The sequence below is a fragment of the Juglans microcarpa x Juglans regia genome, chromosome 5D, assembly GCF_004785595.1.
Source record: "Juglans microcarpa x Juglans regia isolate MS1-56 chromosome 5D, Jm3101_v1.0, whole genome shotgun sequence".
In the NCBI taxonomy this organism is placed as follows: Eukaryota; Viridiplantae; Streptophyta; class Magnoliopsida; order Fagales; family Juglandaceae; genus Juglans; species Juglans microcarpa x Juglans regia.
The window spans coordinates 100,565-124,448 of record NC_054602.1 but is presented as its reverse complement, the minus strand read 5'-3'; the positions used below and the strand labels follow the sequence as shown (position 1 = coordinate 124,448).

General features: G+C 36.0%; 2 protein-coding genes across 8 annotated transcripts in view; both read right to left on the bottom strand.

The window, feature by feature from the left end:
* LOC121264530 (general negative regulator of transcription subunit 3) overlaps positions 1 to 8,997 on the bottom strand; it is a 34,425-nt gene extending 25,428 nt beyond the window's left edge. For 2 of the 5 annotated variants that reach the window (XM_041167753.1, XM_041167754.1), the window contains exons 1-3: positions 8,699 to 8,996; positions 8,429 to 8,560; positions 1,334 to 1,471 (exon numbers count right to left, since the gene is read on the bottom strand). In XM_041167753.1, coding sequence (XP_041023687.1) covers positions 1,334 to 1,471; positions 8,429 to 8,560; positions 8,699 to 8,791 — 363 coding nt within the window. In that variant the 5' untranslated portion in view covers positions 8,792 to 8,996. Of the gene's footprint in view, positions 1 to 1,333; positions 1,472 to 8,428; positions 8,561 to 8,698 lie in introns of all 5 variants that reach the window. The other 3 variants (XM_041167755.1, XM_041167757.1, XM_041167756.1) reach the window with 3 other exon arrangements.
* Positions 8,998 to 17,856: 8,859 nt separating this feature from the next.
* On the bottom strand, positions 17,857 to 22,568 carry LOC121266505 (myb-related protein 2-like). 3 transcript variants are annotated; one of them, XM_041170348.1, is made up of 7 exons: positions 21,907 to 22,568; positions 21,601 to 21,819; positions 21,435 to 21,511; positions 19,352 to 19,409; positions 19,135 to 19,219; positions 18,952 to 19,021; positions 17,857 to 18,855 (listed from the first exon to the last, which is right to left on the bottom strand). In XM_041170348.1, the coding sequence occupies exons 2-7, from the start codon at positions 21,809 to 21,811 to the stop codon at positions 18,097 to 18,099; spliced, it is 1,260 nt and encodes a 419-aa protein (XP_041026282.1). In that variant the 5' UTR covers positions 21,812 to 21,819; positions 21,907 to 22,568; the 3' UTR covers positions 17,857 to 18,096. The 3 variants fall into 3 exon arrangements, with proteins under 3 accessions (XP_041026282.1, XP_041026281.1, XP_041026284.1); XM_041170347.1 differs by having other exon boundaries at positions 21,601 to 21,814; XM_041170350.1 differs by having other exon boundaries at positions 21,601 to 21,811.
* Between the last annotated feature and the right edge of the window lie 1,316 nt (positions 22,569 to 23,884).

Sequence of the window (23,884 nt, the reverse complement as noted above, 5' to 3'; positions counted from 1 at the left end):
GCATGCAACCACTTCTACTTTTCTTCCAAAAAATCTAAAAAGATGCTTAATGAGGAGCAAAACTAACCCCCACATACCAGTGTTAGTTAAAGTGCGCTTAAGCGCAAATGTAAGGCACTAAGGCCACATGTTGTCATATGTGATGTGTATGCTCAGAACCCAATATAATAGTCGAATTTGGTTTTTTGTATACGTCATGTGTACTTGGGCTAGGCCAACTTATTGTTCATCAATAAAATTTTTGTTTACCTTAAAAAAAATCCAACTTGATTTTCCAGAAGGATTGATAGTTTTTTTTTTTTTTTTTTTTTTATCGGCAAACAAAATTTTATTGATCATAAGAATAGGCAAGAGCCAGTATACAGGACATATACAAGATTCCAGATGGATTAATATTGGCTCGTTTATGTAGAAGTCAATACCTACAATTTTAGAGCTTTTTTTGGTATATCTTGATTGAACCACATACATTAATTTGATTGTGGCTATCAAATATTACAGATTGTATATTTAGTAAAGTACAAGAGACTTATATAGTATTTAATGAGTAAATGTTATGTAAAAACTGATTACTTGACTTTCATGTTGCATAACACTAATAAATTGAGTTAATAGGCTAGACATATAACCATCTTTGCTTTTTAAACCTTTTTATTTTCTTTTATGGATTTTTTGTTATTATACAACAATTTTAAATACGTGCACTATACTTCAATCAAACACATACTTGCACTTCGCGCCTAGGCTCTACACAACGTGCTTAAGTGCGCCCAGCACTTTCACCAACATTGGCACATACATGAGAAAATTCTAAATTATCAGATAGGGCATGCTGCCAATAGTTGGAATGATCAACACAGCACTAAAAGCAAAACAGCTTCAGGAAAAGCATCATTAACTAGTTTGAACAGTGCCGCCTCATCAACCATTAAACTAACCAAGATTATTTCAGTGGAAAGCAAGTAATGGGTCAACTATCAAAGAGAGGAAAGGAGGACGTGGGAAAAGATGCACATGTGGGGTGTCATCCTCTAGGAAACGAGGGTAACTGTCATATATTTTATAAAATGTAAGCAATGATAGCAGTCAAAGGTGAATGTTTTTGTCATGCCACAAGATACAGGTAATTGCAGCATACATATCTGACATCACACTAACTAACCACAAGATGTGGATATGTTTTTTTTTATTCATCAAAGAGACATATCTGGCATCACACCAACCACAAAAACGTTTTCAAGCTATATGGCCGCCTAATGTTTTACAATCAGCACTTCTCCCATTTAATACAATATTCGGTCATGAAGCAAGCATCAAGAAACATAATGCTTACAGTTTTTGGTTGCTGGCCAAGTCCTTCTTTAGAGAATGCTTTTGTCTTAGTCTCCTTTTCACAGATCTTAAATCTTTCCATTTCACGCTCAATAAGTTTACGAGCATCCACCAGAGCCTGCTCATAAGAGGCACTAACCTACGTCAACATGTGCCAAGAGAAAAGAATTAATTGTCATCGCCAAAATCAAGAAAATCAATTTATCATAGTTTACCATAGAGACAAAAATAATTAAAGAATAAAATTTCAAAATAATTCCAACAAAAAAAGATATTGAGACGGGACAAAAAACAAAACAATGTTGGTCAAAGTTGATTATGGGAAGTAAAAAATCACATTATTTCTACTCAAATCTCCCCCATGTTACAAAGATTCATGGCCCCTCCATTACCATACGGCATAAAAAAAATGCAAGCTTAATTTTACCCGGCCCCCTTCCCCAACAATTCATTAAGTGCTTTGTAAAAATCAACTACCAGCCTTCTGTGGAATATGGAATTTGGCCTCTTTGGAATATGGAATTTATGCCTTATCATTTTTTTTTTATAAGTAAAATAAGTATTATTAACAAGAATGGGCAACACTGCCAATTACAAAGTATTATGCTCTATCTACAAAGGCACATTAGCATCTAAGAAAACATGAAGATCCATGCCGTTAAAGTCCACAGCAATGGCCCAAGTACATAGAGTCCTAAAAAAAAAAACTTTTAGCTCCGCCATAGATCTCTCCTTATCTTCAAACGTCCTCTAATTTCGCTCCTGCCACAAGCATCACATAATGCAAGTAGGAATCATCTTCCAAATCATTTTGATCTGATGTACACCTTGGATAGAGGTCCAACACGCCAATATATCCACCACGGATTCCGGCATAACCCATGCTAAATCCGTCCTTTTAAACACCTCATTCTAGAGAGTCCTGGCTACCTCACAATGCAAAAGCAAATGGTTCACCGACTCACCCCCTCCTTTACACGTACAACACCAATCTGCAATGATTATCCTCCTCTTTCTTAGATTATCTGTAGTAAGGATCTTGCCTAATGACGCTGTCCACACGAAGAAAGAAGCTTTGGGAGGAGCCTTGTTTCGCCAGAGCCTTTTCCATGGAAACTGTATCTCCGGCCCTTGTGTAAGGACCTTATAAAAGGAACGAATAGTGAAAACCCCTCTCCCTGCAGGAATCCACCACAAATCATCTTCATGCTGGATATTTGGACAACAAGAGTATAGGAGACTGTAAAAATCTGCTAAAATCTCCATCTCCCAATCCTGTGCCGCCCTATTGAAATTAATATTCCAGTGAATACCCCCTCCAGCGATTCCCATAACCTCCACCACTGTAGCATCTTTGGCACTTGCTATCAGGAAAAGCAGAGGAAACAAATCTTGGAGAGCACTGTCGCCGCACCAAGCATCCTTCCAAAATCTGATCTTGGCACCTGTACCCAATTGAAACCTAGTGTACCGCTGAAAGACCTCCCACCCTTGTCTAATATGCTTCCATAGCCCCCTTCCATGGGCCCCTCTAACTTCTCTAGTACACCAACCCTCCCTTACACCACCATATTTATTATCAATCACAGTTTTCCATAGGGCTTTGGGTTCCTTGATATATCGCCAAAACCATTTGCCAAGTAACGCCCGATTAAACAACCGTAAGTTTCTAATGCCCAAACCTCCACTAGAGATAGGACGGCACACCTTCTCCCATGACAAGATGAAATTTGAACTCTTCTCCTAATCCTCCCCACAGAAAGTCTCTTTGTAGCTTCTCAAGACGACCCGCCACACCTGCTGGTATAGGGAATAAGGATAAGAAATACGTGGGTAGATTAGAAAGTGTACTTTTGATCAAAGTAATCCAACCCCCTTTCGACAAGTACATTCTCTTCCATCTGCCAGTCTCCTCTCTATTTTTTCAATCACTATACCCCAGATCGAATGTGCCCTCGTAGCTATACCCAAAGGTAATCCCAAATAAGTCATAGGAAGATACGCTATCTTGCATCCTAACGTGTTAGCCAACTCCCTAATATTCTGAACCTCTTCAATCGGCATCAACTCAGATTTATCATAATTCACTTTTAAACTAGACACTACTTCAAAACAAAGCAAACATGCCTTCACAGCACACACCTGGTCTCGATCAGCTTTGCACATAATAAGCGTATCATCCGCGAACAACAAATGAGAGATAGTGGTGCTACCCCTGCTCGGAGAGCCAATTGGAAACCACTAACGAACCCATTATCCACCAACGCTGAAATTATTCTGCTTAGTGCCTCCATAACAATAACAAAAAGTAGGGGAGATAGTGGATCCCCTTGTCTCAAACCACGAGAACTTTGAAAGAAACCCTCTGGGCTGCCATTGATCAGAACAGAAAAACGTACCGTAGATATACACCAGCTAATCCAGCACCTCCACCTTTCACCAAAACCACACCTACCTAGTAAATATAAAAGGAAATCCCAATTAACATGGTCATACGCCTTTTCCATATCCAACTTACACATAATTCCTGGGCTGTCAGCCTTCAATCTACTATCCAAACATTCATTGGCAATTAGAACCACATCCAGGATCTGTCTACCTTTCACAAAAGCATTTTGAGGCTTAGACACAATCTTACCTAACACCTCCCTTAAGCGATTAGCAAGCACTTTTGAGATAATCTTGTATACTCCATTCACTAAGCTAATAGGTCGGAAATCTGTGATCTCAATAGCCCCGGCTTTTTTAAGAATTAAGGCAAGGAAAGTGGAGTTAAAGACTTTTTTCAAATTTCCCGAACGAGAACAACTCCTGAAACACCTTCAAAAGATCTTCTCTAATCACCTCCCAACATTCTTGAAAAAAGCCCATAGAAAAACCATCAGGTCTGGGAACCTTGTCTTTTACCATTTTCCTTACTACATCAAACACCTCCTCCTCCTCGAACGCCCTCTCCATCCTGGCAACATCCCCCGGTTCAATAAAATTAAACACCAACCCATCAAGAGTAGGCCTCCACTCCACCTGCTCAATAAGGATTTTCTCAAAGAAATTAACCACATGATCTTTGATGGCCACTTGTTCTCTACACTCCACCCCCTCAATTTTCAACACCTCAATGTGATTGTTCCCTGTTGTATACATTCAGTGTACTTGGTTTCTTCTTTTGATATATACAATATTTTTACTTATCAAAAAATGTAATTGTTCCTTCTATGAGAGTTTGCAATACTATGGAAAAACCTTGTGCTTCGATCCCCTTCCTTTAACCATAATGCTCTTGACTTCTAACGCCACGACATTTCCTCTTGCAAGATTATCCTCTCAAGATCAGCGACCAACACAATTTTCTGAGCTTGCTCTTCCTCAGTAAGTGGTCTCCCCTCTTGTAGTCTTTCTAACACCTGTATTTCCATCCACTTGGTATTTTTGTTTTCCTCAACATTGCCAAAAGACTGTATATTCCATTCTTTTAGATCTCTTTTTAAAGCTTTCAATTTATTTGCAAAAATTAAGCTGGGAGTACCCTCAAATTGATACGACATCCACCATTGGTTGACCCTCTCCACAAAACCTTCTGATTTCAACCACATATTCTCGAACTTGAAGTACCGTCTACCACTCTGAATACCTCCACAATCAAGTAGGATAGGCCAATGATCTGATGCTAAACGAGCCAACCCCTTTTGCCAAACGTCTGGAAAATAGCTTTCCCACTCTGGTGAAATTAGGAAACGATCCAAACGAGTCCATGTATGATTGTTAGACCAAGTGGCAGGGCCCCCTGCCAGTGGTAGGTCTATCAAGTTCATGTCAGAGATACACTCTGAGAACTCCAAGTTTGCTGGCCTCACTCTTCTATTTTCAAAACTTTCACTTTGGAATCGAGCAACATTGAAGTCACTCCCAATACACCACGGAAGCTCCCACCAACAATGAACTCCTACTAGCTCGTCCCACAATAATCTTTTTTCCGTGTCTAAGTTGGGCCCATAAACACCTGCAAATGCCCACAAGAAACCATCTGACACACTTCTAAAAGAGCACGCTACCATATATCTCCCTATGTAGTCCTCTACTTTCTCCACCACACCCGCCTATCCCACATCACCACAACTCCTCCCAATGCCCCTGACGCAGCCAGGTACGCCCAATCCACATAATTGCTGCTCCATATACTCCTCACAACCTTCCTATTAATTAACTTCAGTTTTGTCTCTTGTAAACAAACGATGTCCGCTTTCCACTCACGAAGCAGGTGTCGTATCCTAAGACACTTCTCTACCTCGTTAAGACCACGGACATTCCAAGATACAATCTTTGGCTTCATTTAAAAGAAGCCGGCCCCTTCCCTTTTCCACTACTCCTACTGGAACTACCCTCTGAATTCATCGACCACATCAACTTTTAAGCTCCCGATTCTTCTTCAAGTCCCCCTTCTTTTTTTGTTGATACCTAGCTTCCATAGCAGTTAACAGAGCAATGAACTGCTTTTCATACCCCTCACAATTAATCCCCACAAAATGTTGTATCACTTTCATTTTATGTATCACCCAATCTGAAGCTTGATCTGGAAAACAGTAATTCAATAGGATAGGATTTATCATCTTGTTACTCTGAAAGTTCTGAAAATCCTCCCCACAGAGAACTCCTCCAAACCCACCTGTTTGCACACCTCAGGGAGGAATAATTCATCCTCAACCGAGTGCATGAGGTCTTCGAACTCCTCATCTCCTTCCTCCAACTCAAACCCTTCAAGGGGGTTGACAAACAGTGCCGCCAGTGCCAAGCCCAGGTCTCCCACAGATATCTGGCGACATTTGGGTCTCCTTCGACGAAGAAACCCGTGATTCAAACTCCACAAGCACCTTCTGCGCACAGGACACCGGCAATACCGATCGGTGACCTCATCGGCAACTTCCTTTGTCTCCATCGGCGATGTCTGTGCTATCGCCGCCGTCGGTAGGCTTTCCGGCACGAAGCCGTGACTGGGCAGCTCGTCTATAGACCCCGAGTTGGGGTTCACGCTGCTGAGCTGATGTTGCCGTTGGGCTGGATCTCCAACGGGCTGAGAATCAAACCCATGCCCATGAGATTGGGCCCTGGGTTGAGACGGCCCAGCCCCTTCTGGGTTGAACGCGCATCCCGGCTGGGTTGAATCTCCACTGGTTTGAGAAACAGACCCACGCCCCAATGGCCTAGCTCCTTCTAAATGAAACAAGCCCTTCTGAGTCTTGGGCCGGGTTGGCCCACTCAACTTATGCCAAACAAACCTTCCATTTTCCTTCTTATTCTGTTGGGCCTCTTTCTTACTAGGCCCAACCCCCGTAAACTTCTTTTCTCCACCCGCTCCATCAAACCGTCCATTTTTCTTTTTTAAAACTCTCATAGCTTCATTTTCCTTAAACAGCCCCACAAACTCCACAATCTCAGCCATGCTTCTCTGCAGAAACCGCAGTTGGCCTTGCATCTCCATTAGCAATCTTCGTACCTCCCACGCCTCCTGACACGCCCCTGATTTCCTGCCATAGGGATGATTCGACGCAACATACTGGTTCGAAAACACCTCTCAACGCCACCTTCCTTGTCCCCTGTCAGACACTGTCGCACCTCCATCCCGATTCCTTGCTGTGTTTGGCAACGACGACGAGAGGGCCTCCTTATACGACCGTGACTGGAATCTCACCGCCCCCCCCCCCCCCCGGTGACTAGACTGACTGGAATCTCACCGCCCCCTTCCCGTGACTCGACTGACTGGAATCTCACCTCCTTGCCTCTTTCCAACAAAACCTCCCGCAATTTCCTCCAACCCCAACCATTCTCTCCTTTCGGAATGCATAGGACATTCCTCCTCCCCCTGATTGTATTCAGAAACTTCGAGATACCTCCCTTTAGTATTTACACAACGTTGTGCCGTGAGACTGCAATAACCTTCTCTAGTTGCTGAGTACACCTCCTTCTTCCCCCCTCTTAAGCATTCTTCTAACACCTTCCCAAGCCACTGAGTTGAAGATGAACCCAGTAACACAGCATGTTCCGACTTCCAGCTTCTCTCAGTGACTTGCAATAATCCACCACCCATTTTTGACAGAATAAAACACTTTGATTCAATCACCACCTCTTTGGGATAACCCATCTTGATCACCATAATACTTAAGAAGCAGTTAACGCATCAACATTACCGAGGAAAAACTTTCAAGAAGCAACGAGAAAAGGAAAATATGCATGTGTATGGAGCGAGAAATTTAGGAGAGGGACAACTACAGGGTGATATGCCTTATCATGTTGTGGATCTCTTAACATGTTGGAAATCGCTTTTCAGTAGCCATCAGTGAGCATTTTTGTGGAGGGTGACCTTATCATGCTTATTGTGGTGTCTTCCAAAAAAAAAAAATCATAGTTCAAGGATTGTGAGAAATCAGTGCTGGAGCTCAAGTCTTTCTTTCTTAATACCCTCTTTCAATGGATTGTAGCCCAAAATAATGCTACTTTTATAGTTATACTTTTCAATAACTTTTAGCACTTTTCCTTTTGCTAGTTAAGTAGATCTCTTTCATATTCCGTATGCTAGGGTAACACCATTTTTAATCTTAATACATACACCTCGTCAAAAATATAATTACTACACTAGGAACACCTAGGCAAGTGGAAACCCATCCGAGCACTCTGGAAAAAGAACTATAGCCACAGATATAAATGAAGAACCTTTGAACCCATTGGCAATCAATACCCAAAATCATAAGAACAATATGCCAATTCTACGATAGGAAAACAATTTTCCATGCTTGCCATCAACAACTCTAACGTCTCTCCTTCCAAATACACCAAATCACCACTAAAAAAGATCCATTTCAAATAACAGAGACAAAATTACAACTTTTGGGCTATACTTTTTTTTTTATTATTATTATTGGCACAGGGTGTCCGGGAACGGCGTCCCAACTAATCCCGGGGTGTTTTAGGCTATACATGTGAACAAATTATTAGAAGAAAGTAAATTTACAACAAAAATAGCAATATATACAACGCTTCGTCTCTTCGAAATACAAAAACCCGCGCCGTGTTTCGAATTAATTGCAAGCAAACAGATACTGACCTTCTTGTCCTTGATCTCGCTGGACTGAATCCAGGTCTTGATTTGGTCCCTGTACCTCTGGAGCTTCTTGATCTCCTTCTTCAAGTCCGCCTCGAACTTCTCCTTCTGATTCGCATTGTCCGTATCATAAACCTGAAAATGGAAAAAGAATGAACAGCATTAATTATTCAACAAAGTTGCCACCAAATTTCAAATTTAAATTCAAATTCTGATTTCCTCTGTAAAGGCAAAGAAGGCGTAGAGAAAACAATGAGTATCGAAGGAGACGACCTTGTTCCAGATACCGTCGAAAACATCAACGCCTTCTTGGACCTTCTTGAGAACCCGATCGATCTCTCCCTGAAGCTTACGGCTCGCTCCCATTGTGGAATCCAAGCCAACTTATCATTCAAAGGTTGTTATATCAAGGGAGAGGGAGAGAGACAGAGTAATTGGATTTTGCAGGTAGATTTTGGTCTTTTTTTTATAATCCTGATTAGGGTTTTCGTGCTTTGCTATGGAGAACAACGACGGAGATGGGACGGGAGAAAAGACGGAATTAGCTAAACTGGCCTGTCCTCTTGACGAATGCGCCACTATCGTTATATATTTATTAAAACAAAAATTTAACGCCTCGTCTATGGAATTGTTTAGATTCAGAAATTTTGATTTATAAATAATAAAATAAAAATTACATTATTTTTTTTATTTTGTATGAAAATTTAAAAAAAAATTTTAAAATTTAAAAAAATTAAATTATTTATTATATTTTATGTGAAAATTTAATAAAATTATAATGATCATATGAGATGAGTTAAGCTGAATTTTAAATGCAAACAAGGCCATTATATTACACATTATGCATAATTTTTTATTTTTATTTTTTTTCTTATCATATATATAATATATAAATAATTAGTAAAATAATTTAATTAATTTAGAAAAATATAAATAAATAATTTAAAATAAATGTGATGTATAATATATGAGAATTATGAATAAAAAAATTAATTGAGAATTATGCATATAAAAATTAATAGAAAAATTCTTTTATTACCATCCTTTTAATATCGATATTAAACGATAGATTTATAATAAAAATACAAAAATAATAAATAGCATTACACATACGAAATATATTTAATAACAACGTCTAAATTTGATAGTCAATCATATGAAACATATTTTAATCTCCTAATAATTATATAACAAACTCGACTACATAGAATTAGTTTTTTTAAAGATAAAAAAGTCTAATACTAATTATTTTTAGATGATCACCTAATACTATTTTGACTGTTGCTCTGCCATTTGGATAAATAGTTAAAATAATTATAAAAAAGTAATTTGATCTTTGTTCAAGATGGTAGTTGACCACCTGCCGGATTGGGGTGGTTCGTCACCACCTAGCATCAGCGGAGGATTCTTGATCCACTGGCATGAGAACATCAATGGCTCACAGGAGATGAAAACACTGCCTGAAAACCAAGCCGTATTAATAGCTCTACTACTGAGTTACACGCCACGTTGATAGTACTATCGCAGAACCACGCTGTATTAAAAGACTCTGACAACATGAATAATAGGAGGGGCACGAACTTCTTATAGATAATCACGATTTGCACATCCTTATACCCATGGTATAAATAGCAAGTCTCATGTACAAGAAAACTCTCTGATCTCTAGACATTTTCACTTATTTACAAACTTCTAAGAATATTTACTAATTTTGGTTAGGGCTGAGCACCGACCCTTTCGGAGTCAGAGGACCCAACCTCCAACTCTGACTCTGACTTTGTCGGAGGTCGAATCCGACCTCCAACTCCGACTCCGAGGCGTACAGAATCCGCTCCGACTCCAACTTCGACTTGTCGGAGTGGAGTCGGATTTTTTTATTTTTGTTTTTTTTAACTTCATATTTGACCCACTTTTAAAAAAAAAAAAAATTGTGGGCTTTCAAATTTCAATTTTCTCAACATTACAATCTAAACTAATTAAACTTTTGATTATAACAAAAAATACAACTAAAAAAAACAAATAACATACTAATATGCATTCAAAAATTAAAAAGAAAGTTCTATTTTTACATGTACTCTCATCATCCATATCCTGATATCCACATCCAACTAAATACTAATCACTACAATAAACATCCACATATCACACCTACCATCTATCATCCACACCTATTATAATAATATTTACTTATCACTAATACAATAACATGCCATCAAAAATTAAAAAGAAAGTCATATTTTTACATGTACTCCTATGATCCATATCCTGATATCCACATCATTCTAACAACAAAAGAAATCTAAAATGTTCTAACAGCCAACCAAAATAAATGTTCCCAACAACATTTAAATATTTAATTACAAACTTCCAAATGCACCAAAATAAAATAAATTACAAACTTCCAAATTACAATATTCTAAATGTCCAACAAATGAACCAAAATATATTAAATGTTACAAACTTTGAAATGTTCCAACTTTCAACTTCCAACTTTCAAGTTGTGCCTGAAAAAAAATATATATATATTAGTAAGGAAAACAACTCAACTTTAATATCATATGAAGCATTTAGTATTTTGGATAGTAACTCAAACCTCAAAGGCTCAATATGTCAAATTTTCAATCATCTTCACGAAGTAAGTTGGCCATACCAGTGATTAATTCTACATTAAGATGTTAAAGTATAGGAGGTTAGTATCACAAAATGTCAAAATCAACATATATAACAACTTAAAAAAAATCTCTAAATATATTACCTGAGTCTAACTTATAACCCTTCGCATCATTAATGGCATCCGTATAATTTTGACTCAAGCATATAGGAGTTGACTTCAACCAGTTTTGCGTGCACACAAGAGTTTCGACAGTTCTAGGAGCCAAAGAACTCCAAAATAGATCCAGGATACGGCCTCCTGTGCTAAATGCCGACTCAAATGGAACGGTGGTGATCGGAATGGCCAAGATATCTCTTGCCATTAGAGCAAGAACCGGATATTTGCTTGAGTTGATTTTCCACCATGCCAAAATTTCAAAATTCCCCGTAGGAACCTCAACATCTTCCAACAAATACCTCTCTAGTTCAGACTTACAATCCATCAAGGATGCTGATTTTCGATCTTTATGGAATCCCAACAAAAAGTCCATGGGATCATCATCATTACAGGCACTACTACTACTCCACATTGATGCACTAGCCTCACCACTCCGACTCTGAGTTGACTTAGACCCAGTTATGCGGCCACCACAAAACCCTACATATTGTTCATACAAATATTCCATATCCCTCTTGAGGAGTACAACAAATTCCTCACCCCTCTCATCGCCCAATGTTTTGTTGAACCAATATGCTTGAGCAACCAATTTGTACCGTGAATCAAGAATGGCAGCAACAAACAACAATCGATTTATTTTTTCAAGATCACCCCAATATTTATTATACTTTGTCTTCATTCTCAAAGCCATTGAACTCAAGCGTCGATTACTATTGTTACAAAAAGTATTCAAGTTTTTATGAATATTAATGAGCTCTTGGACATACAAATTTGATGTGACATATAGTGTACCAGAAATACATAGGGTGACATTATAAAATACACGAAGAAACTTCGAAAAGTTTCTTATGGTCTCCTAATCATCAACCCCAGGAGCTCCTAGACCCTTTTTCCCATGCTCATCCTCAGACAAATAAACTCGTGAGTAGGGATCCTCATCAAGCAAAAGTTGGAAGGCTTTTTTATACTTCTCAGCCACGTCCAACATAAGAAAAGTCGAGTTCCATCTAGTAGGCAAGTCAGGACACAAGAAACTAGAACATGACACTTTTGACCTATCAACACAAGACTTGAAAGTGACAAGTCTTTGGGGAGAAGACTTCACATACTTAATTAGATTTCTGACTCTTATGATCGAGTCATCAACATCTTTCAAACCTTCACTCACAACAAGATTTAAGATGTGTGCCGTACACCTCATGTGAATAAATTCGTGAGCTGCAACACAATCCTCACTTCCTATTTCTCTTGTTCTCAACCAATCAATAGCAGAGTCGTTAGATGTAGCATTGTCCACCGTAATTGTGAGGATTTTTTCAATGCCCCAATCAAGCATACACTCCTCCAACTCCCTCCCAATCGTTGCCCCCTTGTGGTCGCTAATCTGAACAAATGAAATGATCCGCTTCTGCAACTTCCAATCACTATCAATAAAGTGAGCGGTCACACACATGTAATTAATATTTTAGATAGAAATCCAAGTGTCAGTGGTCAGGCACACTTTTTGTTTTGTGGTCAAAAACATTTTCTTCAAGCTATCATTCTCTTTCAAAAATAGTCTCATACAATCACGCACTACGGTAAATCGAGAAGGAATTGGAAACCTAGGATCAAGGGATTTAGTGTATTCCCGAAACACTTGGCCCTCAACAACCCTAAAGGGTAACTCATCCACTATCACCATCCTAGCAAGGGCTGCCCGGATTTTTTTCTCATTGTACTTGGTCATCCCTAAGCTCTTCTCCCCTTGGCCTTCAATTCTTGCTTCCGGGTCCAAGAATGTTTGAGTCTTGTCCAACTTATTCTTACGGTTTTTGGGGCAAAGTTGGATGTATGTTTTCATGGCCGAAGTGCCTTACCTTTTGGGATGGCATTTCCATTGCCTCCCACAATAGTTACAAGTAGCTATAGGCTCTTTGGGATCACAATCGGGCACTCTTGTGGAGTGGACTCATACCAAAGACCTATTCTTAGGAACTCTACTACCAGGTGGAGGGCGATGGTTAGAACAGAAGGCACTAGGAGTGCCTACCGAAGATTCTATTGGTCCGCTAGACTTTTCAACTATGGGATATGGAGCATCAATAGGCTGTTATGGGATGCCAGGAGAAGATGCAGCTATGGATGTAGGAGTATTTATGCCTTCTATATTCATGATTTAAGAACTAAAACACAACAAACAAACAAAATAGTACGGTTAAGACAATCACTAAAACAGCCAAACACAGCACAAAAAACATAATACAAACTAATTAACTCAACTTGTGGATGTTTTATAATCACTAAAACATAAATATATTTGAGAAAATATATACTCATCTTAAATAGAAAAATAGAAAAAAAAAAATCAGACCCAACATTCAACAACATGAATGAAAACACCACTAAAACACAATCAACAAAATATTTTGTGGTGTGAATCAATACGGGACCCTCTCCTTTTAGATTAGAAAAAACCATTAGGAATCCCCAAGTTGTTAGGATCCCTTCCCTTGCTTATTAGAATTGTTTTTTTGTGGAAAGAGTGTTTCAAGTCAACGAAGAATTCCAAGGTAATGATTCAAGTTTTCTTGAAGTCAATCAATATCATAACAGACTACTTTTGCATTAATATTTGAGAAATTGGGGTATTTTGTTGAAAAGATTATTTGAAAATCAACAGCTAATCAATCAAAAAAATTCCTTATCTTGATATAACTACCGTCTAATTTTTGCCTAAGAATTGGTCAAATGGAATTAGCATACAAATTCTAATTGGAAAATCATACACCGTATGACTATTTCTACAATTCTTCACACAATTTTATTTTAAATAAAAGACATTTTTATAAAAATACCTAGACTTCGAATCTTTAATAGAAGAGAGGGGCTGCGCGAGAGAGGGCTGCGAGAGAGGGTTGTGCGAGAGGAGCTGCGAGAGAGAGGGCTACGCGAGAGAGGGCTGCCTGAGAGAGCTGTGCGAGAGGAGCTGCAAGAGAGGGGAGGGCTGTGAGATGGAGGGGAGGGCTGCGGGCCTGCGGCGCTGCGCGAGAGAGGGGAGGGCTGAGATTCTGAAGATTGAAGATGAAATTCAGAAATTGAAAGAGGGGGGGAACTAGGGTTTCCAGCGAGCAGCACCTATAAGTTAAACGATTAACTATTAAGTTAGTAACAAATAGAAACGGCGCCGTATTGTATAGTAGTATACTAATTAATATGAATCTATTTTATATATATATTATATATATATATGAAGATTCATAAAAAAATATATGATATATATTTGAAGGTGGGAATCTTATACTTGATATATATATTAATATATATAAATATTAGTAATACACTAATAGTATTAGTATATTAGTATTAGTAATAGTCTTAATATTAGTTATACTAATAGTTATATTAGTATTTGTTATTATTAATACTATATATTATACTAATAGTTATAATGATTATTATTAATACTATATATTAGTATTAGTTATAGTGATTTAGTATAACTATATTAGTATAAGTTCTAGTGATTTAGTATACTTATAATACTATAAGTTATAACTATAGTCTATATTAGTATTAGTATTAGTTATAGTGATTAGCATAATTATATATTAGTATTTGCTATAGTGATTTTAATTTAGTATAACTATGTAATAGTATTAGTATAAATATTATACTAACTATATCACTGATAGTATTAGTATACTAATGTCTAATACTAGTATATCACTATAGTTAATAGTATCATATAGTAATATGGTATTAGTAATTAATACTGTAGTGATTTATATAGTAATTTATATATAGGCTTAAAGTGGTTTACTAATAGTATTAGTATTAGGCCATAAATCTAATTATTATACTAATGTATATTAGAATTACAATATTACAATATTACAATGTATTAGTGTTTATCCATTAGTATTACAATATTACATGTTGATGTTATTATGCATCTTAGTGTTTATAGTATATTATATGTACATTAGTATTACATGCTATTATATTTATACATTAGTAATTTAGTGTTACATGGTAATAATATTGTAAAATGATATTTACATATAGTCATATACTAAACTATTATTAGTCAATTTAGTCTATATATTATAGTATAAATATATTAGTCAATTTAGTCTATATATTATAGTATAAATATAGTTGTATAAAATTTAAATAATTAATATATAGAAAAACACATTTTTTTATAAAATATGTATGAAATCGGAGGCGGAGGCAGAGGCGGAGTCGGAAGGCCACGTCGAAGGCGGAGGTTCGGAGTCGGATCGGAGTGGAGTCAGAGTCGGTTCATCAATGACTCCGACTCCAACTTTCAAGAAGAAAAAAACTCCGACTCCGGCTCCGACAAGTCGGAGTCGGATTCGGAGTCAGATTGTCGGATTTTTGCTCAGCCCTAATTTTGGCATTGGAGACTCCTCGGTTCCAAGGCCGCCCTCTCTTAATTGCCTCATTCCCTGTCTTTTGCAGGCTCGTTTCTAAAAACCTGAATTGTCGAAATCTACCCTAAATGTGTGCGAAATACACGACGTTAAAATATATTTATAAGTTGTTGTGTAAATTACTTCGTCTATATCGTTGACATAGCAGTACTTGATTTGTAATAAAAATTTATAATTCAAATCTCTTACAAATTAAATCATGTTATGTCAATAGTGTAAATAGTGCATTATCCATACCGACTTATAAGTAGTCTTTGAAATTAATAGGATTTCAATGCATTGTGAGTGAGGCTTCGTTTAGATATTGAGATAAGATAAGACATTTGTGAATAATAGTGAAATAGTTTGAATTAAAATGTTTTAAGAGATTTTGGAAAATGAGATAAAAAAATCGAATAAAAATATTATAAAATTAAAATGTTGTTAGAATATAATTTTTTAATATAATTTTTGTTTTAATATTTAAAAAAATTGAATTGTTTTTTGTATTTTTTTTAAATTTGATAAAGTTATAATGATTAGATAATGATTATGTGAAAAGTTAAAAATTTATAATTAAAAAGTATTATTTATGTTTATGGTATTTTAAATGTTAAAGGAAGACGTTATGATTGTAGATAAATCTATCTTGAAATGTAAAAGAAATAAGTAATAAATGAATTATAAAAATCTTCAGTAAAATTAGGTGCTCTCTTAACTTATTATTTTTTGATATTTTTCACGAGAAATTAATTACTTTTTGGTTGTTTAACGTGAGAAGTTTTCAATAATCTAGTGCTATTTATTCTTTCGTCTTTTCTCTGTTTTCTTGTTGCTATTTTGGATAAAATTTAGTTTACGATCTTACACCTTTTTTTCTTTTCCACTTTCGGTTTTTGTCGAGTTTTGGCAACATCAACGAGCATCAAGGAAGAAATAGATCGGTATTCAATGTACGGCATTTCGAATGAAGTGTTTTCTCCTACAACGCGATGGATCCGGATTTATAAATTGGAAAATGATAGTTGCACGTAAAAGTGAATGATGGATTGAATTTTTAATTTTTATTTAATAGTTAATAAAGTGGCTATTAATGAATTAATATTTTTTATTTTTTTAAAAAAATTTATAAAAAAAATAATTAAAAAAAAAAGGTAAAAGAGTGCATTTACAATTACCAGTCGTTTTTCTCGATTAAGATACGATTTAGATAGTGAGTTGAAAGTTGAATAAAATATTATTATAATATTATTTTTTTAATATTATTATTATTTTAGAATTTAAAAAAATTAAATTATTTATTATATTTTATATAAAAATTTAAAAAAATTATAATAATACGATAAGATCAAACATTTCTTATTGAATTATTCAATGGGTCTAAATCTCTCAGTTCAAGTAGCACGTCCATATAAATTATAGCAGTCTATGGCTGCAACCCGACCAACCAAGAACAACCCAACTCGATATGGGTTGACCCGACCCGAGATTGAAATAGGCAAACTATGAAACTGATCCAGAGAACAATGCAAAACCCAAATCTCTCTCGTTCTCCCATTCCATCTGCCTTGGGTTTCACTTCAAAAACCCAGTTCAAAAGCTCGATAACAATACACATGCAGCGAAAGATGTAAAGAAAACAAAGGAAAGAAATAAAGGAAGGAAAATAGTACTAAAAATCAACACTTTACATAGGAAATGGTGCATTATCGTTTTCATCATCACCAGTGGAGAAAATGTGAGAAAAATATTGAAGAAGATGAGGAGTAGATCTTAATCCAAAAGAAAAAAAGTCTGGGTCAAGCGAAAATGGCTGCAGCCGCCCAACCACCCCAGACTAAACCCTCTTCTTCCACTAGACCACTCTAGCTGCCTCCTCCTCCGCTTCAGTCCAGGGCTCCATTGCCACTTCCTGCTCACCCTTCAAACTAGTCGATGGTGAAAAGGCCTCATTATCTCTCACTCCCCTTCTTTGTCGGGCTTTGATTTGTTTACCACAGAAAATATCGTGCCTGTATGTACATACATACATACATATATATATATATATTTGGTAAATGAAGAATGATTATGGAAATTAATTCCTTTTTAAAGCGTCAGTAGTCAGTTTCAGCGGGTTCGACCCGCAAGTTGCTTCAACCTATTTTTTCGATCGGGTCGAGTCGGTTCATAGAGTTTTCTACACAGACCTAAATTATAGTGGTGAAGTTTGGAGCATCTTGAACACGAAAGATGAAGGCATGTTGCTTGTAATCGTTGAACTCTCTCTCATTCATGTACGAGATATTAGAAGTAAATTTTACAGGAGCTACTAAATTGGCAGTGTAACTTATTCCGATTTCTCCCATCGATTGCTCATGGCAATTTGGCAAGAATAGGAGACCGGCAGGTATCTTTCTGACCATTCCCTTCTGATACAAATCTAACGACCTAACCTTGCCTCTTTTACTTATCGCTTGGTTTAATCCCTCTGGCTCTCAGCTCTAGCTGAAACCATTCAAGTCGAATTGCTTGCAACTTCCAGCAGCAGCAGCATCATTCTCATCACGGGCATTTAGGTCCAGTTTGGCTGCGAAGCAAGGCACTCTGTATCCTTGGGAATTTTTCTCATTTTCTGGTTTACTTGATTCTGCCTTCTTGTTGATTCGGTCTAGAAAATTGTCTTCCAAGTCCCTTCCTTTAAATCTTCCTCCAAAACAGTTGTTGCTGCCATTCCCCTTTTCTCCTTGAAGTCCTATTCTCATGGACAAATCGTTGGTGCTTCTATCAATAGGGAACATTCTTCTTTCTGCATCTTTAACCATAGAGGAATGAAGCATGCTCTCTTTCAAGTCTTCAGACCACTTGAGTTCTGTCTTTTGTATCACGTGGCCCTCAGACATCTCTTTTTGCTCCAAGAATGCATTTACAGAACAAGGTCTCATCCCCATCCCCCTGTTGTGTATTTCTTGATCCTTTTGAGACCCTTCACAGGAAGTTAGACAGCTATCCATTGAACAATCAGTGGGCTGGGTTGCTAGGGCTTGCTGAGGGCACAACCCCTGCAGCTCTTTCAGCTCTGAAAATGCAGAATTTAGACATTGATTGGATACTTTGGACACCAGTTCAGAGAGTTGCATTTTGGCAGCTTCAAGTCCCACGGTACCTATGTTCTGTCTTCCGAGTGTCTCCTGGGCTTTTTCCAACACTGCCTGTAGGTATTTTCCTTGAGCCTCTATTCGGAGCTGCAAGTGTCGCTGCACCTGGTTTAATTCCAAACAGATGAATAGAATTCTGCTAAATAATCCTTAACAAAAAAAAAAATGTCCATATATATAGAAATTTCTGGTATCATATACCTCAAGCTGCTCGTGCAATCTTCTCTGCACTTCAATTTGCATCTGTAGTGCTTCACTTATATGTAAGTTTCTGGAATTCAAAGTTTTAGTTGTTAAGGTGAATTTGAATAGTCAAGTTGATTTAAAACATTAGATTTATAGATAACTGAACATAAAGAGCGTGAGATACTATTGTGTTCTTACTTGTTTGTATGGGGTCCAATACTTAAATTGTTCGAAGTTGTTCCGTTTGCTTCAGATACTCTGTCACACCCCAGTCCAGCCATGCCTACATGCAACGAGTCGGATTTTGTTCCACCTCAAATGCTTCGTAGGAAAGATGTCCGTTGTAATTCTAAAATTGCTTGTAAATAAATACTTGAAAATGTTTAGACAAAATCTTATGAGATCGTCCTCTTACCTGTTTTGTTGGCCCCACTATTAGCCTGCCCGTGCAAATTTTTACTGAGCCTGTACTTCTGCTAGCAACAAGGTAGAGTTAGCATTTATTATTATCTCGCCGATTTTTATAAAATTTTTTATCTAATCATTATAATTTTTTTAAATTTTTATATAAAATTAAATATATAATTTAATTTTTTTAAAATTTAAAATAAAAATAATATTAAAAAATATATATTAATAATATATTATTTAATTTTCAACTTTTATCTCGACTCATCTGAATATAAAACTCTATCCCTTAACCTTGGAAAATCTCAAATTGTAAACGAAATGTTTTGATTTCAGATTTGGCTAACGAGAGTAGTACTCTCAATCACTCTCAATCATACTTGACTCTTCTCCTATCCAGTCGAAGGATACGTGGTGGCTCGGAAGTAATACTATACACAATATTTTTATCACATTTTAATTATACTAAATTATATGTAATACATTTATTATTATTAGATGATAAATAAATATATAATAAATAATTATTTAATAGTAATAAATAAGTTACATCTTATTTAATAAGATAAAAATAAGATGATAATATAATGTATAGAATTTTCTATATATATATATAATATATTTGAGATAAAAATTTATGGGTCTTTTCAAAGTTGCGAGTCCTTGTTTCAAATTTGTTTGGATGGTGGCATATCTATGACCCACCGTAAATATATGACACCTCTCATCCAATCTCACGAATATTTAAAGATATGAAATAAGCTCTTGAAAACAAAAAGAAATATTAAAAAAAAACAAAATAAAATAGACCTAAAATATCACAAAAATGTAAAATAAATAAAAATGAAAAAAAAATGGAAAAAAACTTAACATGCTAATTTTTATAAACTCAATGGCTAAATAATAATAACAATAATAACCCTATCATTATCGGGAATTAATCCTACATAAAACACACAAAAAAATAATAATTTTTAAGACCCAATGTTTTTTTAAAATATTGAAGAAATATTAAAATATCTATAAATTATAAAACAAAAACAAAAGTAAAAACTCATCACATCCCATGGTGGCATTCATGGTAGCCACAGTAATAAAACCACCCAGAGTGCCTTATAAGGGCAACCTCGTGTGCAGTGGTGACTAAGATCTCGTTTGGATGTTAAAAATATTTTAAATTATTTGTCAATAATAATGAAATAATTTGTAAATAATTTAATAATAATAATAAATTGTTTAAAGATAATAGTGAATAAGTATGAAAGCACTCGTTTGTTTTCATAGATGAAATGAGATGAATTGATATTAAAGTTAAAAAGTTGAATAAAATATTGTTAGAATATATTTTTTAATATTATTTTTGTTTTGAGATTTGAAAAAATTGAATTGTTTATTTTATTTTATATTAAAAATTAAAAAAATTATAATAATGAGATGATATGTTTTCTAAAAACAAATAAAGCTATCTCCAAACATACCCAAACCACCGATAGAGTGGATGAGGGTGACCCACATTTGGCAAGTCCAACTTGGGCCTCCCAAGGGATGTGTCATTTTTTTTAAGTGTTTTAAAATCTATTCATTATTTTAATTCTCATAATTTTTTCATCATTCTATGATTTTGTATTAGATGATATATTTACAAATGAAATATAATAAATAATTTTTAATTATCTAATTCTATATTATGAGATGATATGAATTGAGATGATGAGAAAAATTTCTCTTTAAATAAATGTTTCTTTAAATAAATGTTGGGATTTAAAAATGATATTTTGTGTTTTGATTTTTATTTCGATGATATAGTTGAGGACAACGTCCATGTGTCAGCTTTTAATTGGCTAAGACTTATAATATTCACCGGATGATATCGTCGTGTTAAAATTTTAACGGGAGATAGATGGGAACTATTGTGAGTTTCTTAAAATCTAAAGATGACATGCGCCGGAAGTAATAACCTGGGAATTATTTTACAAAGCCGTAAAAATATCAGGATTGGTTCTACGAAAGATGAGACTAGGAAATTTCTGTTACTGTACTGGAATTCAAGAAAACTTTCATAAGTGACGTTGGCTAGTATTGATATTCACCTGAAGATGACTTTTGAGGTGGTATAAGGTGAGTCCTGGAATCCCCATAAGTTTCATCACTGTTTTTGGAGTAGCCTCTGCATTGAAAGAATGATATGCAAATTAGCTGAAGTTTGATCATCTGTAATTACTCTCTCATTCTCCGTAGGTTGTTATATACACTCACTGTCTGCTCCTCCTAGCTGATTTACTGCTTCTATGAAACGCTCGTGTAGATCTGGGGTCCATTTAAGTCTAGGCTTAGCATCAGTTGAGAGGACAAGTCCAGAATCTCCAGGACTGTTCCCACCTTGCAGAAATAAATGTCTCTCGGGAGGAGTGGACATTCTTGAAGAAGAGTGGATGTTCTTTCCTTGATGTTGGTGATGATGGTACATCTTCTGTCCTTAAAACAAAAACCTGACATAAGTTTATCTTGATGTAGAGGCTCTAACAACCGAAGTGTTGAGCTCAAGATCAGTACTAATTTTACCTTGTGCGTGCCTTCTTTTTTCTTCTCCTGATCCAAAATGATGGCCCTGAATTTTGGAGCTTGATGATACTCTATTCTTCAGGTACAAGACAACGTCTTGATTCTCAGATAAATAGAACTACGCACAATTGCTCTTGCTTGACTGCCTTCTCCTTCGCCCACTTCCCACAAACCAAAGGTGTTCTAAGGCGCAGGCTTTATAAAGCAAATTGGCCGGGTGTGGGGGGCCACGGGATGGAGGTTCCGAGGCATAGAATCTTTGTTAGAGCCAATGGAGTACCTGCCCCAATGCAATATTTACAGTGACTTGAAAAGAGATTTTGTCCTTCCTACTTTACCAACTGTGGGTCCTGTCCTCAAGCTCCACTTTCCATTCTCAGAATTGCTATCAATTTGAATTCTTCTGCAGTATAACTTTCTGTAACACCTCACACGTTGTATTAGGTACCAGAACTGATGCGCCACAAAGTCTTTCTGTTTTGCGTTCGTATTAGTCCGCCCGGCATAGGCAGGAATCTTATTCCAGGCATTAAGAGACGAATTTTATAGCAGCTTGGATTAGGAGAATCCACAATTGCTGTTGTCTTGAGACCTTCAAAGCTCACCCCTCACCCTCTCCTCAGGGAAGATTCTTTTAGTTGAGTGTTAAGGGTGCTTTTTGCACTCCGTTGTCGATGTTCATACTAATTGTAAAAAGGTTTTAGTTGAGTGTCATCTGTATTAAAGGATACAGATGGAGACACGAAAGGGAGTTTTATATGGTTATTTGGAGAATGTAGAAGAAGATTCTGTTGACTGGAGCACCTGCAAGCTATGGAATTATATAGTTAAGAAAGAAAAAAATGACGGAGGTGCTCCTTGGACATTTTTGGAGGCAAGGAATGGAATAAAGAATACATTCGATCTTGTCTCCTTCAGTAAGTTTGGTACTTATTCAGCCCACGCATATAAAATAGAAGAGGGCCCCAAAACTTTTGCATTCTTCAATTGGCATAAGACAGCCAGTCCCGCACCGACGAATCCTAATCAACTGGGACCCGGTAAAAATAAAAAAAAGGAAGAGTTGTACTTTCTTCCATACTTGCATTTGATGATAACCATAACAAGTCATGCCTTGAAGAGGATCACTTTCCTTGCCATCGACTCCTGCCTTAGCTTTGGAGATTCTCTTGTTTGAATCTATGAACTTTTCTCGCTCTATTTGATTACTGTTTTTCTGTTGCTGCATTTGTCAATATAAGCTTCTCTTTTTTTTTTTTTCTTTTTTTTTTTTATTTTAGAAAAGTCAATATAAGCTATTAAACATGTTTATTTTGTAAATGTTCAGTGACTGAAAAAACAAATAGATAAATTTCTGCATATTAAGTATGACATGAGGGATCCCGACAGTGCAATTTTTATTTTTTTAGTTTTTTTTGCTTTTTTCATATATTTTTTTAACACTTTTAAATATTTTAAAAAAATTCACAACATTATTAAAAAATATTTCTTTAATCATTAAGTAAAAAAAAGAATATTGTCAGGAGCCCCCATGTGTGGGTTTAGCATTTCGTATTACATTTTGTTAATACAAATATACATGATTAAATCTACTTCTTCCAATTAATTTAAATTTTTGGAATAGATGTTGACTTCACATAGTATCGGTGTAGTGAATTTGAGTTATAACTTTGACTTTACATTATATCTCATTTAATTAAATATTACAGTACGTATTGGACCAATTTATTAAAGGGGATGATAAAAATATAAATAATGAAATCTAGCTACGTCTTCCTATTCATCAACTTAAACTTTTAGAATAAGTGATAATTTCATACATTTTTGTCTAATGAGTGACTAAAATGCAGATTTAGATACATACAAAGATTCATATTTACGTGACATATATGCATTCACGCATGCTAAAATATGTTCGTTCCATGACGTATCCTTCCTCAGTACTGCATCTTGGTAAAAAAAATTTCTTGCATAGCAA

What these genes read in the sequence shown, in the direction of transcription:
- LOC121266505 (XM_041170348.1), bottom strand. Translation starts at nt 21,811, where the DNA reads ATGTACCATCATCACCAACATCAAGGAAAGAACATCCACTCTTCTTCA. An exon ending in ATTGGACCCCATACAAACAA is followed by an intron (nt 19,022 to 19,134) that starts GTAAGAACACAA and finishes TTTGAATTCCAG; the next exon opens with AAACTTACATATAAGTGAAG. An exon ending in GATTGCACGAGCAGCTTGAG is followed by an intron (nt 18,856 to 18,951) that starts GTATATGATACC and finishes GAATTAAACCAG; the next exon opens with GTGCAGCGACACTTGCAGCT.